We start from the raw sequence: 14,650 nt of genomic DNA, 5'->3' as shown, positions 1-14,650 counted from the left end.
TTAAGAGTTTGGGATGGTGCCTTCAGGAGCTCCGTCTCCCAGGTGTGTGTTTCCTGTGTGCAGCTGATCATACTCTTAATTCTTGCAGACCTGTTTGAATCAGACTGTTGTAAAAGTTCGAAGTGATGACTAAGCTGCCTGTTCTCGATAAGGTTGGACTGATGACGCCGAGCTGGAGTTAAAATCTCACCGCCGTGCTTGAACAAAGGGAACACGACATCAAATACACGCTCCACCAGCGATGATGTGGATCCTCCTCAGAGCTACGAGTTGTTTAGTTCATCTTTCTGTTTGATGATGTTTGTCACCCTCATATTTATTTCAGATGACTTGGTCCAAGTGCCTCGGGGAGGGGGCGGAGTCTGTGTGGATGGCGCTTATGAAGCAACAACATTACTGTTCTGTAATGAAAGGAGCTGTATTGAAATGAAATGCACACGTTCAGTCAGCGCGCCGCCCAGCCCCCCCAAACTATAATGGCTTTGTTTTGCTTTTTAAGACGCCTGTCCCCGGTAGGACCTTGTACATGCATTGTCTTCTTAATGCATCACAGCAAGAAAACAAATCTAACTAATAAACATATTTATCTACTCCAGTTTGACTAAGTGGACTCTTCTCAGACGCTGACGTTTGGAGGTCGTTTATCTCTGTTTTATTGACTTACAACTTTACAGGCTGCTGTGTCAACAAGTTTTCTGCATTTTGTTTGCATTCATCCACAATAACCGGAGCAGATTCTGAAAGGGCTTTTTTATGTCCTAAAGGAAGGACAAGAAAACGCACAACTTTGTTTTTGAGATTTACATGCAAGAAAAACAAGTTTTGAATTTTGTTTTAACTTAAGTTTTCTTACTCACTGGGAAACTCAATGGTTAATTTATTTTTATTGAACAGAAACAAGAATGGATAACATAAAAGTTACAGAGTCCCTTATTAAAATCATGGACGTAATTTTCACTTTGGAAATGGGGGGGACACGGGGGGGGGGGGGGGGATCTTTACAGTATGCTCTAATGGGAAACAGGCTTCAACACAAATGGTTGTTTTCCGCTTGGTCCTAGAGCTCAACCAGTGTCAGTTTAATATAAAGTAATATTGTTTTTGGATGATAAAAAGTGCAGGAGTCAAAACTTGAATTTGGAAAAAGTGGGGGGGACATGTCCCCCCTGTCCCCCCCAAAATTACGTCCATGATTAAAATGACTGTTTCGTTCATGGTCAGTTTATACCTGCTGTAGACGGATGTTTGAATGGCTTCAGCTTAGAGAAACGGGGATTAGTTCTGATCAAAACTAAGAGCTAAAAGCTGGAGTTGCAAAGTATTTTAATTTCAGGCTCCTCAGATGCTAGAATCTCAAAGGTAAAAAAAAATTTTGTGCATATAGAGCACAGGGCGGGGAGAAGCTGGCGAGGTGGCTGGAGGAGCGGCAGGTGTGCAATGATGGCAGGCTGGGGTGTGTTAGCAAATCAGCGCTCTCCTTATAAACAGGAGCCAAAGAGAGGAAGTTGTCATAAGCTGCAGCGGGTGGTGGGCGGTTGCAGGCCGGCCCTCCCTTGTGGGAGGAGGAACTCTGGTCTTGATTTCCCTCTTTCCTGTTCACTCTCTCTTTCTTAACCTTTTTTTGATCACAATTGCCTATTTTTGCTCATTTTAAATACATTTTTAACCATTGTCTAAATTCTTTTTTATATTTTTACATTTTTTGTTTTTGTGAGGCGCCTCGTGATTTTTATCTTGAGAGGCACTTTAGAAATGATATTTTCTTCTTCTTGACCCGGTTGAGGTTGCAGTTTTTGCAGAAAGTTGTTTTTAATGGGGAAGCACCCAGATGGACATTGTGATTGTGGGTAATTGGAGACTGTGAAGCATGTTCTGCTGCAGGTGACATGTGGGAGCGAGGGGGTCTCTCTTCAGGTCTCTGGCGTGGTGGGTTGTTTTTAGTTTGGGGACTTTGTTGGAGGCGGGACTGGCGTAGTGCGAAGGTGCTGCTGGGCTTTCTGCCTGCTATCGGGGCTTGCAGCAGACTGTGAGGGGGAATAGCAACAAAAGAGTACTGCTGCTGTCTGAAAGCAGCTCTGATCTTAAAATGACAAAGATGTTAATACATCATTTTTCAATCCTTCACACTAATGTCAGTCTCCTGTCCCACAACAGTTTAAATCTCCCCATCTTCAGGTCCAGTCCAACTGGAGTTTCTATATATACTTACTTTAAAACTACTGGCGGTGTGTGAGGTGACTAGATAACATTTACATGAGCCGCTGTGAATATTTGCAGATCAGAGAGTTACTTGAAAGATAGCAGCAGTAAACTTTGGCCTTGGTTGCATCTATACTTACCAGTAGCTCATGAATCCTGAGGGATAGATATGTTATTTTTCAGGGAGTTATTTACAATGGGCGTGAGAGTAAATGTACCTTCTATGTAGAAACACACTTAAAAACAGCTGGTTAAGTACATCCAAGACTGCAACAAGATCTGCACATTTGTAGCTAAGGCAAGGAAGTTGTTGCACAACTCATTCTTAGACGTTGGTTTGCTGGTTTGAGCAAACTGTTCTGACTCTATTAATCTGTCTTTTAAAAGGCAAAGGTGCACCACTACACACACACACACACACACACACATTTGCTATTTGAAACATCATCATGAAGCATGCTCATGCATTGACGGGACAAAAACTGCTATGATTCCACATGTTGGAGGGATGACCTCTTCTGCTGACTCTGATTAAACTAAAGGAGTGGAGAACCCTGAACAGAAAACCAGCTTCTCTGCCTCTGCAGAGTTATTCAGGCTTGATCTGTACACAGGCCTGAGCTGCTTCAAACTTGGACCTTTCGCTCTCTGCCTGTTTTCACACGAGGTCAAGCTGCGGGGTCGAGCTAAACCTGCTGCACTTTTCTTCCTCCGGCATCCAGAACCTACCTGAACACGTGTGGGAGGTAGCTGCTGTTTGGTGGTAGAGAGCACTTTAGAGAAAGTAGGAGAGTTGTTCAAAAGTATTAAAAGTTCAATTACATCAAAGAGATTCAAAAGCGTGGCTTTACTTACATCAGAAACATTGGATTTAGACCCTGTCCTATTCAGAGAAGAATGGCTAAGTGTTATTTTAGGTCAGAGCAGAATACTCCTCCTGTTGCATAGTTAACTTTACTGAATAGACTGTGATGCTGGGCAAGTTTTACTGAGAAAATAGTTTCTAAAAATATGTGTTGATCCAACAAGGCAAAAACAGTCTTATTTACAACTGTGGCCTGGAAGAAGGCAAGGCCTTTTGAGGAAGAAGGAGAAGGGGCTGTAGCTTAAAACAAAATGTAAAATAACAGAAATTTGACTAAATAAACATGAAAATCTATAAATAGATTACAACATTCACAATAAAATGGTGATTTTTAAGGTGTGGAATACTGAAAAGAACATTTTATAATTATTAGTCCTAATCATAATCAGTCACTCTGAGTTTTTCATGCAGACTGAATATGAAAATAGTCTCCTACACCTATCTGCTGCATTAGCTTCTGATAGAAAATAGGATTTGAAAAGCCTGACAGATCTACGTCACACTGTCACACAACAACCATGAACTCACCCATCTTGACTCACAACGGTGAAGGTTGTTGTTGGTTTAGCGTCCAGGACACAACAGAGAACGTCTCAGCTAGTAGAAGCTAACATTAGCATTAGCAACATCACCACACAGCAGAACTCCTCCAGGCTTGTGTTATTTGTGGAGATAAAACATCAACACCGCAGAGCAAACTGAGTCAGTGGTAGAGTTGCATTGCTGTTAGCCAGTCATAGGAGAAATCACAATCAAAAATCAGAAATATGACTCAAAACCTTCAAAGTCTATTTAAAGTGGTTGAGCAGGTTCCTTTTGCATGAGATAGCATAGCAGCCCAGTTTCTAACCAAAAACGTTAACACTGAGCAAGAATGTCTGCAAAACACTTTAAAACTAAACCAGAATAGTTTTCCGTTCAAAAATGATGAAGATATTTATTTTGTGTCAAATCTTGAGAAAACTTAGTACAATAGCTCCAACTGTCAATGACAAAGTTAAAGCTGTGTATGTGGTGGGAACCACTCTTTAGCCCATTATCTATAAAACTGGCATGTTGTTGTTGTTGTTTACTATTGTTGATTAGCTGTGGGGCCATCTTTAATCAGGCAGGGCTCCCGCCAACAGTTGGATGCATAGATAGTGTTCAGAGTGCATCATGCCAATTACTTTTAGCTGTTATTATAATGAATGCTGGCTCAATAAATGAAAAGAATGACTGAGTTGTAGCCATTTTTGTGTTTTCCCAGCTTCGGCCAGCAGGGATCAGGTAGACTCCCAAAGAACAGTTCACTGTTTAGGCGTGGCTTTATTCTTAATTCAGAGATATTTGGGGTCACATGGCTTGAAAATTGCTATTTTGTGGGTCTGAAGCTGAAGCGATTACTGCTCCAGGATCCTGACTCAGTGAGACAACTCACATCTGGAACCACCCAGATGTGAGGCTCCACAGTTTTAGAACAAACAGTTGTGTGAGTGTGTGCCATCCTGTGTAAGTGGCTGTTGCTGCAGACCTGAGTGGTGGAAAATGGCTGTTTTCTGCAGATCGTAGAAAATGCAGAGACACCAAGAGGGAGTCTCATACAATGGAAGATGTTTCATGGCTATTCTCACACTCCGATACTCAAAAGGAACGATTGGGATTCTGCAGGATTTTGGAAACATGGGAACTTTGCTGCGATTTGGAAGTTACAGCTGGGTAATAAAACAATTCTGGTTATCCACTCATTTTAGGAAGTCTATTAGTGTTTGCATGCTTTAGTGTTACATCCGTTGATTCTGCTTTTTGTAAAAAAAAATAAATAAATAAATACTTAAATTTAACAAATCAAAATAATAAGAGTCTTACATGTTTATAAGAAGATAAAATCACCTGTATAGTCATAGCGGCCTTTCTGCGTGGAGTTGTGTGTTCTCCCCATGCATGCGTGGGTTTCCTCCGGGTCCGGTTTCCCCCACAGATCACAACATGCCCTATAGGTTATAAACTGTAAGTCGCTTTGGATAAAAGCGTCTGCTAAATACATTAACATAATAAACGTAAAATGTGGCTCTTTGCATTTATTCAAGGAAAAATTAACAATATGTTGAAGGAACTTTCAGCCCTTTTCTCTGACTCCGTCACAAACACCAGAATCATTTGAGAAAACAAAACATAAGATTGAAATATTTTTAGGGTGTTTCACTTAAAAATCTTTCAGCTGACTACATAATATTTCAAACAGTCAAGAATAGAGCTGTTATTACTTCATTCTAAGCTTAATTTATTCTGTGCTCAGCTCACATGTATGTAAAAACTGTGTGTTTAAATGTTTTTCCAGAATCAGAAGTTGGTGTTACCCATGCATAACAACTTCATCACAAAGAGAAATATTTAATATTCCTCTCGGTGATGCATGAGTACCGTTCTTGGGTTATTTTCTCTGCTTCATCAGAAGTTTCTGCCTCTAATGGTGCAAATGAAGGGAAAACACTGAGAACAGGAAATGACTTAACCCTTTACTGGTTCCAAATGTGTGACGCTTAATTGTTCCACCAAAAAGCCAGCAGGGAAAAACATCATAATCAAAAGGCTTTGCTTCAGCCTCCACACTTCAAGGTCAAAAAAGAAAAAAATAAAAGCATCCTGCTGCTCATAAAGGTCAAGGGGGAATGTTGACTTCTCTTCGTTGTGTTGGGTCGGGTTGTGTTGCAGCCTCAGCTGTGGGGTCGCTGGGTTCATGGGCGGGAGCGTAAATCGTCCACATAAAAACAAACAAAGTTTTGTTGTTTTCCATTTTTGTGCAGACTGTTTGTCATGAGGCCGGTGGAAATTTACACATCTGATGTGGACTAAGGTGTACAATCACTCAGAGCTCAAAGGTTATGGTCCATATTGACATGACAGCATCACACAGCTGCATGATGGGAGTCTCCTGTTCCACCACATCCCACATGTTCTGGACTGAGATCTGACTGTGGACATGGTTGGAGTCCAGTGAACTCATGGTCATGAAACCAGATGATCTTCGTGACATGGTGCTTTATCCTGCTGAAAGTGTAGCATGGGTTAGGGTCCACGTGGTCATGGATGGACATGGTAGTCTGTGGTGTTTAAACCAGGCTCAGGTGGCACTGGGGGTCCAGAGTGGGACAAGAACATCTCCCCCACACCATTGTACCACGCTGCAGCAATGATACAAGACAGGACGGATCCAGGTAGTTCACATATTCTCTCATTAACATTAATTAAACAGCTGAGCAGGTGCAGAGTGACCAGTTTATTTAAAACAAACTCAAGTGGGACAGTGGTGAGTCTTTACATTGATGCATTTAATAAAATCTGGTTGTGAGCCAAACGCTTCTTTATGCAGCTGTGAGGCCAGTCTGCAGGTCTGTGTTGGGTCAAGTCTCATGTTTAAGGAATGTATTCTCAGAGATAAAAATATAAGGAGAAAAACAAGTTCTGGACGTGATAGCAAGTGGTGACAGGAGGGAATTCCCTCTGGACCATTGTGATGTTTCCCATATTTGGTGCACCGTTTTCCCACAGTGTGGGGTTTTGCAGGATAAGAAATTCATGGGTCAATTTCTCATCAGAATATCGCGAATGTTCAGTAACTGTCCAGTGCATGCAAAATAAGACTGGAAGTCTGCTTTTCTCAGGTGCAGCTTGTTTCCTGATCCTCACCGCTGGGACCGCGGGTCCCCTGGACTTTCTGATTGGCCGTGATGAGCGGTGATGTCACCGCCTACCTCGCTGTCCAGGCCGGCGCGGTTTCGAGCGCAGATCCAGAGAGAGAAGCTAAAACACTCCGTGGAGTCGGCGCGCGATGGGATGAGAGCTGCGTGAACGCCGCACAGCGCTGCCTGGATGAGACCGAGCTGGTCCAGCTCACAGAGCAGCAGCCCGTCATGGGGAACGGTGGTGCGTTCTCACCGGTGAACCTCCACAATGGCACGGGGAGCGAGGCGCCGGGCTCCGCTTCACCTGCGTCGGAGCAGTGGATGGCGGGGATGAGCCTGGTGATGGGTCTGATCGTCGTGTCCATCGTGTTCGGGAATATCCTCGTGATCGTGGCCATAGCCAAGACGCAGAGGCTGCAGACGCTCACCAACGTGTTCATCGTGTCGCTGGCGAGCGCGGACCTCATCATGGGGCTGCTGGTGGTGCCATTTGGCGCCGCGCTTGAGGTGCGCGGCTCCTGGCTCTACGGCTCCTTTTTCTGTGAGTTCTGGATCTCCGTGGACGTGCTGTGCGTCACCGCCAGCATCGAGACCCTGTGCGTCATCGCCATAGACAGGTATGTGGCCATCACCTCACCTTTCCGCTACCAGAGCTTGTTAACCAAGGCTCGCGCAAAGGCGGTGGTGTGCGTGGTGTGGGCCATCTCTGCGCTGGTCTCCTTCCTGCCCATCCTGATGCACTGGTCCCGCGACAACGTGGACACAGCCTGCTACGAGAACCCGGAGTGCTGCGACTTTGTCACCAACCGGGCGTACGCCATCTCCTCATCCATCATATCTTTTTACATTCCTCTCCTGGTCATGATCTTCGTTTACGCACGGGTGTACAGAGAGGCCAAGCAGCAGCTGAGGAAGATCGACAAGTGCGAGGGCAGGTTTCACAACACCCTGACTGGACTCACCTCCAAGTGCAAGAAGAGGCCGTCCAAGATCCTGGCGCTGAGGGAGCAGAAGGCGCTCAAGACGCTGGGCATCATCATGGGGACTTTCACTCTGTGCTGGCTGCCCTTCTTCATAGTCAACGTGGTGCGGGTGTTCAGCGCAGAGGTGGTGGACAAGAACCTCTTCGTGTTCCTGAACTGGTTGGGGTACGTGAACTCGGCCTTTAACCCAATCATCTACTGCCGGAGTCCGGACTTCAGGAAGGCTTTCAAGAGGCTGCTGTGCTGCCCGAGACAAGCCGACCGCAGGCTGCACATCAGCTCCTGCGACCTGTCCCGCTGTTCCGGCGGGTTCGTGTCCGCGCTGGAGCCCGGGACCTTGGAGATGTGGTCGGACTGCGCCGTCCTGGACAACAGCGACAGCAGCCTGTTGGGGACAGCGAAACTGTCCCACTCAGAATCACAACTGTGAAGAAAATAAATAAAACCATCCAGATGGAGAGTTAAAAATATATACAAACAGGAAAGGATGCGCGTAAAATCCAAACCATTCGCTGTAAGTGGAGTTGTCTGTACAATCAGTTAAAGATCTTGGTCTTAATTCATCGATGCGATAAATCCAAAATCGAAGGTTTGCGCTCACAGAACACAAAGCGCTTTTTCCACAAAAGCGCACGAGCCTTAAGGTGATTTATTACTGCAGATGCGACTTTTTACTCCAGATCTGTCGACCAGGTGGCTATAATATTAAAAGAATCACGTTTTGCTGATACCTTTGTTCATAATGGGAAACAATGTGTTCCTAAAATGATCTCTGAGGCGCTCCAAAACGCGCATAACGTGGATGCCAATAAGCTCTTAATTACCTCACAGGCCGGTGCAATTTATACGGCAGGTACTTGTTTATATTAAACATAATGTAAAATAAGTGTTTTTATTTATTCGGTGCGTTCTTTTACAACATAACCAAGTGAGGGGTCAATAATTGCGCATTTTGTGGTGTGGAATGAGGAATCTCGAGCCTCTGTCTGTCTCCGGCTTTACCAGCTGTTTTAAGGTGGTGCTTTGACGTCTGTGAAAATAAAAATAACCTTTGATTGCTTAGTTCTGTTCGAGCTGTATTTCCTGTGAGTGGTTTTATATTAGAACCTGATCCACAGGCTTTTGCTCCATGGTAATTTCTTATTTTTTACATAATACTTTTTTGAACTAGATGCAAAGTTTAAAAATAACCCAGGATTTGTTAATAGCCTGCCTGTTAAATGCTTCCCTGCTGGCTGAGAACAGCTGGAATCTGATTGGCCTCCAAGGAAAGATATGGATAACATGAATTTTAAACAGGGATATGAGATGTATAGATGTTTATTGACTCACTTTGTTCCCATACCACAACATCACAAATCAAAGTTTTAATGGAAGCACACTGGTATGGGGCACCGATTGTGAAAATAACACGTAACATAACAGCTAAATTTTACACTTGGCTGCAACTATTAAAGTTAAATCTAAATATTTTGAATCAGGTCTAAGAGTGTAAAATAAAATCTAAATGCTTAGAATCAAACATAAATATACAAAGTGAAATTTAAACGTTAAAATGTAAAAATGTGGTGATCTGAATCTAAGAATTTAGAGTCTAATGCAAGCTCAGACAAGTGCTGGACAAAGTACAAAGTTTATTTAAGAGATCCCTTAAGGGATCCAATTTCCTTTGAATGTGTGACTAAATTTAACCAGAGATCATTTATCAATGTTCTTAATTTGCACAGAATTAATTCCTGTTCTCAAACAATTCAAATAATTTTATGTTTAAAAGATTATCAAAGAGATTAGGAGTATAAAATAAAGCATCATTTTATGTTATTTACTTATATTCTTTGAAAAGTAAACTTCAATTTTACAGCAGTTTAAAACCACCAAATTTTACTTTTTTTGTTTAAAAATAAATTTCAATTTTAATATTTTAATATCATGTAGACTGATGTTCACTAAGACATAATATTGTAATTCTTGAAATATGAGAATAACATTAGCCCCCCATGCACTTGAGGCCTGCATTGCTAACTTTCATTTAAAATACTTTTACTCCAGTAATATTTGTCCCTCCCTGTTCACTGTACAAGTCTAAAATGTGGAGATTATTCTTCATACATGGCAAACCTGAACCTGTGGATCAGAACATCCATCCATCCATTGTCTGAACCCGCTTGTCCATGTAGGGTTGGGGGGGGGGGGGGGGGGGGGCTGGTGCCTATCTCCAGTGGTCAATGGGCAATCAGGCGGGGTACACCCTGGACAGAGAGCCAGTCCATCGCAGGGATCAGAACATATCAACTTGTAAAGCAACTAAACAATGTCTGTCTGTATTTTTTTAATAGGTTCACACCTCTGGTTTGTGACGTGGTGAATTGGTTATTTCAAAGAACACAAAGAGCAAAAAACTGGGGATCAAGCTTTTGTCATTTTCTTTTAGAAAATTGACATAAGAAACATGAGTAAAGAACATGAGTAACCACCAAACGGCTGTGTTTCTCTTATGATCCAAGACCAATCAGCTGCTGACAAAATACACAAATGAGTTTAAAATGTTTGGTTCATTTTCATTGGTATTTTATAAAATTAAAGGCTCAATGTGGGAAAAAATTAGACTCTTTAGCACCACTTAGTTCAGATGAGGTATTGCAACTACGGTATCCCACATGCATCAAAAAGGCAATGTTTCATTGTGGTGATGCTTGCACAGCTGCAACGGAGAGGGAGATACTATCACTGACAACTATAGGGCCAACCACAGAAAACAATACCGTATTTTCCGGACTATACGTCGCTACTTTTTTCCACGCTTTCAACCATGCGGCTTATAATGAGGTGTGGCTTTAGTCAACCAGAAAGGATGGATGCTGGAAAGTCTAATGAAGGAATGGTTAAAGGAGTGCTACGGAAAGCGCCCAGGAGGATTTTTTTCACAGTAAAACGGCGCTGCTTGTTTTCCCAGCTTCACCCCGGGATGATGATAGCAACACGGACAGCAACACTGACATAGCCACAGAAAAGGTATGTGACGAAGCTCTTCTGAGGCTGTTCAACTCCGACACTGAAGATGACTTCAGTGGTTTCAGTGCGCAGGAGGATGATGAATAAACTAATCAATAACTTTTCTGTTTTGTTTGATACTGATCAGTTCGGTTACGTTCAGTTAAACTACGTTTTCAATTCAGTAGATATCTGCGGTTTTTAGCCCGGTGCGGGGCGTGCGGCTTATATTGAGGTGCGCTCTATAGTCTGGAAATTACGGTATACACCAGCTTTCAATCGTTTGCATATTTTATTTCCTGTTTCTGCTGCTCTGCTACTTCCTGCAATCAGCGTCTCACTTCTAACCGGCAGCATTTCAGACTCGAAACAACAGCAAAAGCATTCCCCACAGCTGGTCCTGCCAAGTCACAAAATCACAGAAGAATTGCAACACCATGCATGATTTCGGAAGATCACACAACAACAGGTAAAGAGAAATATGACAGCATGTATCCCAAAAGGTCTGTGATTCGTTTTCTGTTCTGTTCACCTTGACTACGGACGATTACCTGAACATGACTTTTAATCTGAAAGTTTCTGGATTTTTTACATTGCTTTTGTGTTTGACGTTTGGTGGATACTTTGCAAAAAACATCTAAATAAATGTAATTGAAAAGTATGTTTAAAGATGTGGTTCACTCAATTATCAATACAATTGCAGTGGTCTCTAGTAGGAAATGATACCTTGTAAGTTGTACTCAAGGACAAAAAAGATCAGATGCACCTGTTTCAGGAAGTACGAGTCAGCAGAAGGAGAAAGTAGCTTCAGACGGCAGGATATATTGCTTTATTTCCTGATATTTGGACATCTTGCCTCAGATTAGATAACAGCAACACAACTCTACCACTGACTCGGTTTACTTTACAGCATAGATGTTTTATCTCCACAAGTCTGGAGGAGTTCTGCTGTATGGTCAAGTTGCTAATGCTAGTAGTTATCTTCCACTAGTCCAGGCATATTCTGCTGTTTCCTGGACGCTAAAACAACGACCTCCTTTGTCAAAGACATGTGAGTCCAAGAATGTTAATTCATTAACTGCCAGCCATTTTCTGACCAGAAAGCGTTTTTGAGCATTTTTACTGTTTTTTGAAGAGTCACAGAACATTGTGCTTTATGACCATGTAAACACCAAAACTACCTAAAGAAAGAGTAGAGTCACTTCTTACAACAGGAAGAATCAGTGTGTTTGCAGCTTTTTAACATTATTTCACAATTCGTTGCCGAAGTGTGAGCAGCAGCAGTGGCGTGTCCAGATCTTTTAAAATGGGGTGGCCCAGGTGGGGCACAACTTAGTGCATGGGTGGCACCAATGGTAATGCTTTTTTTGTTTTACCCCCAAGCCTTTTGTGGACAATGAAAAGCCTATTTAAAGGTAAATTAGTGTGGTGGCACCTGGGGTGGCCAATCAGATTCCAAGGGTGGCATGTGCTATCCCAGGCCACTCCCTGGACACGCCCCTGAGCAGCAGAAGCTTTTCCGGTTAGCACCTCGCTTTTTCAAAGTCAAAGTCGTTTTTATTGTCATTTCTACCACATGTGCAGGACATACAGAGAAACGAATTTTCCACAGCAACGTTCCAAAACGATCTCATAATTCATGGATTTTCTGCTTCCTGATCACACGATGTGTGACACACGCAGGTGAATAACTCTTTAAAGCTTGATGTTTACTTGGGGGCTCATTCCCAGGTCCGCCCCGTTAAAAAATGCCATTCACCGTCATCAATGGCATTAAATGAGTTAAATAACTGTGGGACATAGATCTGCCAGGTTTTTCAAATCCTCAAGTTTCACCGTCTATTTTCTATCAGAGGCTGATGCAGGAGATAGGTGTAGGAGACTATTTTCATCTTCAGCCTGCATGAAAAATTCAGAGTGCTCAATTTTAATCAGAAGTAATCAAAACTTTTTTTCAGTGTTCAACATCTTTAAAGGGTAAATGTAACTTTTCCATATTTCTAAATCATTTTCTTGAGCCAGTGTGCGCTAAAACAACCCTTTACAGGGTTAATGAAATGTCACTCAGACCCCATTGCCCTCTGTCGCCAGAATACCACACTTGCAACTTCAGAGCACTGGTCGGTCTGTTGAACTTAGACAATATGGAGCTGACATACCTGGTGCTGCAGTCTGCTTCCAGCCTGTTTCTTGCATGTTTTAGATCATGAACACATCTGATTTATTTCATTTAGTTATGCATCACTCCTGTAGACACTAATGAAGGCTGAAGAGGATTTTGATTTATCTTCAGAGGAGATGAATTTTGCTATCTACTAAACGGACACTAGAGGATGCCAAAAGCAAGCCAAAACTGCCTAATCTCCCTTTAAATAAATAGCTTCTTTCAAAACTTAGGCTACAAGCATATCAAAAATAGGCTAACAGCATCAGATACAAAATGTATATTAGCAAAACAGTAGCACATTCTTGAGAAGTTTTGAATGAATTACAAATGAAAATTTTGCTTAAAGAGGATTAAAGAGTGTTATAGGGATAGGGTTAGAGTAAGGAACATGTATTATAAAATGTTACGTCCCTCAGTTCGCTAGGAGTGATGAGGTGGTAGAGGGAGCAATAAAGTTTGAGTGTGGGAGGAATAATAACAAAGTGTAAGTGTCCAAAAGAAAGTATCTTATTAAACAAAACAAAAGGCAGGAGTTCACAGCTGACAAAACGACTAACAATAGATGCCGAGCCAAAAGGGCTGGAAAAAAAGGGGTTAACCAAAACGCGATAACTATACACTTTCCAAAATAATGGAAAGACGCCCTGTTAAGCAGGGACCCCGGGAAAATCCAACCTCAAAGCCAAAGTCAGTTCCTAAGTCGGGTTTACCAGAAAGTCAGAATCAGAATCTATCGAATGGGGGTTTCAAAGCCGAGACTATCCAAAAACACACATGCGAGGAGAAGAGTGCAGTAAAAACTCTTCCGAGCCTTCACTGACCTGGATCTTCTCAGAGACAGTGGGCAGGAGAGCAGCTTTTAACAGCTGCTCCCGTATTATGAACGATCAAAAACACCTGTTCACCGGGAGACAGGCGAAGCAGAAGGCCACTGAGGCCATCCTGTGGCCAAAAAGGGGCAGGGCACATAACATAAAAGTATGACTAACAGTTAAGAAGGCGTATGGGATCACAGGGGCTGATTATTTTCTTTCTTTAAAGAAAAATACATAAATTTAAAACTGTATTAAATGATTAAACATGATTAAATGTTGTTAAAGGCAACATTTGGTTTAGTTTTCAAGTGGACTCAAGGAAAGGGAGCACTTGCAAAAAAAGTTTCTGAGCAATCACCCCTGAGGTACTCCACTGGACGGAGGTCCTAAAGAAATACCATCCTCACTTACATCAGAACAATTCAGTTTGATTGGTAAACTGCTTTAGAACCATAAACTCATTTGATATTAAATCTATGAGAATTCATCAGTTAGTTATGTACTTTTTGCTTCGTCCTCAACCCCCAGCTGGATCAGATTTAGCCAGATTTGGGTGAGAATGAGGCAGAAGCAGTTTGACTTCCTGTCTAGTTTCTTTGGTTTTTCTTGGGCATGCAAACACGTATTGAATCATATGTTAATGTAAACATATATAATTTGTGTTTAGGTGTAAAATCCAGAAAAGTCCCAGTGTTTTAACCTCTCAACTGCAGATAATCCTCCCACGATTTAACAACCTCTTTCTCCCCAGAGTTCCACTTTAAAAAGCCTGCAGAAAATGTTTTAATAAACATCCTGACAGCTGGTGTTATGAAGCGGCTCTTACAAGAGAGATTCGCGGTCCTCTCTGAGGAATATTAATAAGCCCTTAAGCTTGGCATCTTTAAAATGCATTAGCATGGTGCCTTGTGCTAATGATGCTCTTCCAAAAAGAGCCGAGTCGTGCATTTCATTTAACAAATGAG

The 14,650-nt window shown here is 42.3% G+C and overlaps 1 protein-coding gene across 1 annotated transcript; it reads left to right on the top strand.

The window, feature by feature from the left end:
* Positions 1 to 6,066: 6,066 nt before the first annotated feature.
* Positions 6,067 to 8,598, top strand: adrb1 (adrenoceptor beta 1). Its single transcript, XM_015963127.3, has one exon. The coding sequence runs from the start codon at positions 6,775 to 6,777 to the stop codon at positions 8,140 to 8,142; it is 1,368 nt and encodes a 455-aa protein (XP_015818613.3). The 5' UTR covers positions 6,067 to 6,774; the 3' UTR covers positions 8,143 to 8,598.
* The last annotated feature ends 6,052 nt before the right edge of the window (positions 8,599 to 14,650 follow it).

This window comes from Nothobranchius furzeri, chromosome 16, assembly GCF_043380555.1.
Source record: "Nothobranchius furzeri strain GRZ-AD chromosome 16, NfurGRZ-RIMD1, whole genome shotgun sequence".
In the NCBI taxonomy this organism is placed as follows: Eukaryota; Metazoa; Chordata; class Actinopteri; order Cyprinodontiformes; family Nothobranchiidae; genus Nothobranchius; species Nothobranchius furzeri.
This window is presented reverse-complemented; position numbering and strand designations above follow the sequence as displayed.

Excerpts from the sequence above, each read along its gene's own strand:
- adrb1 (XM_015963127.3), top strand. The coding sequence starts at position 6,775 with ATGAGCGGTGATGTCACCGCCTACCTCGCTGTCCAGGCCGGCGCGGTT.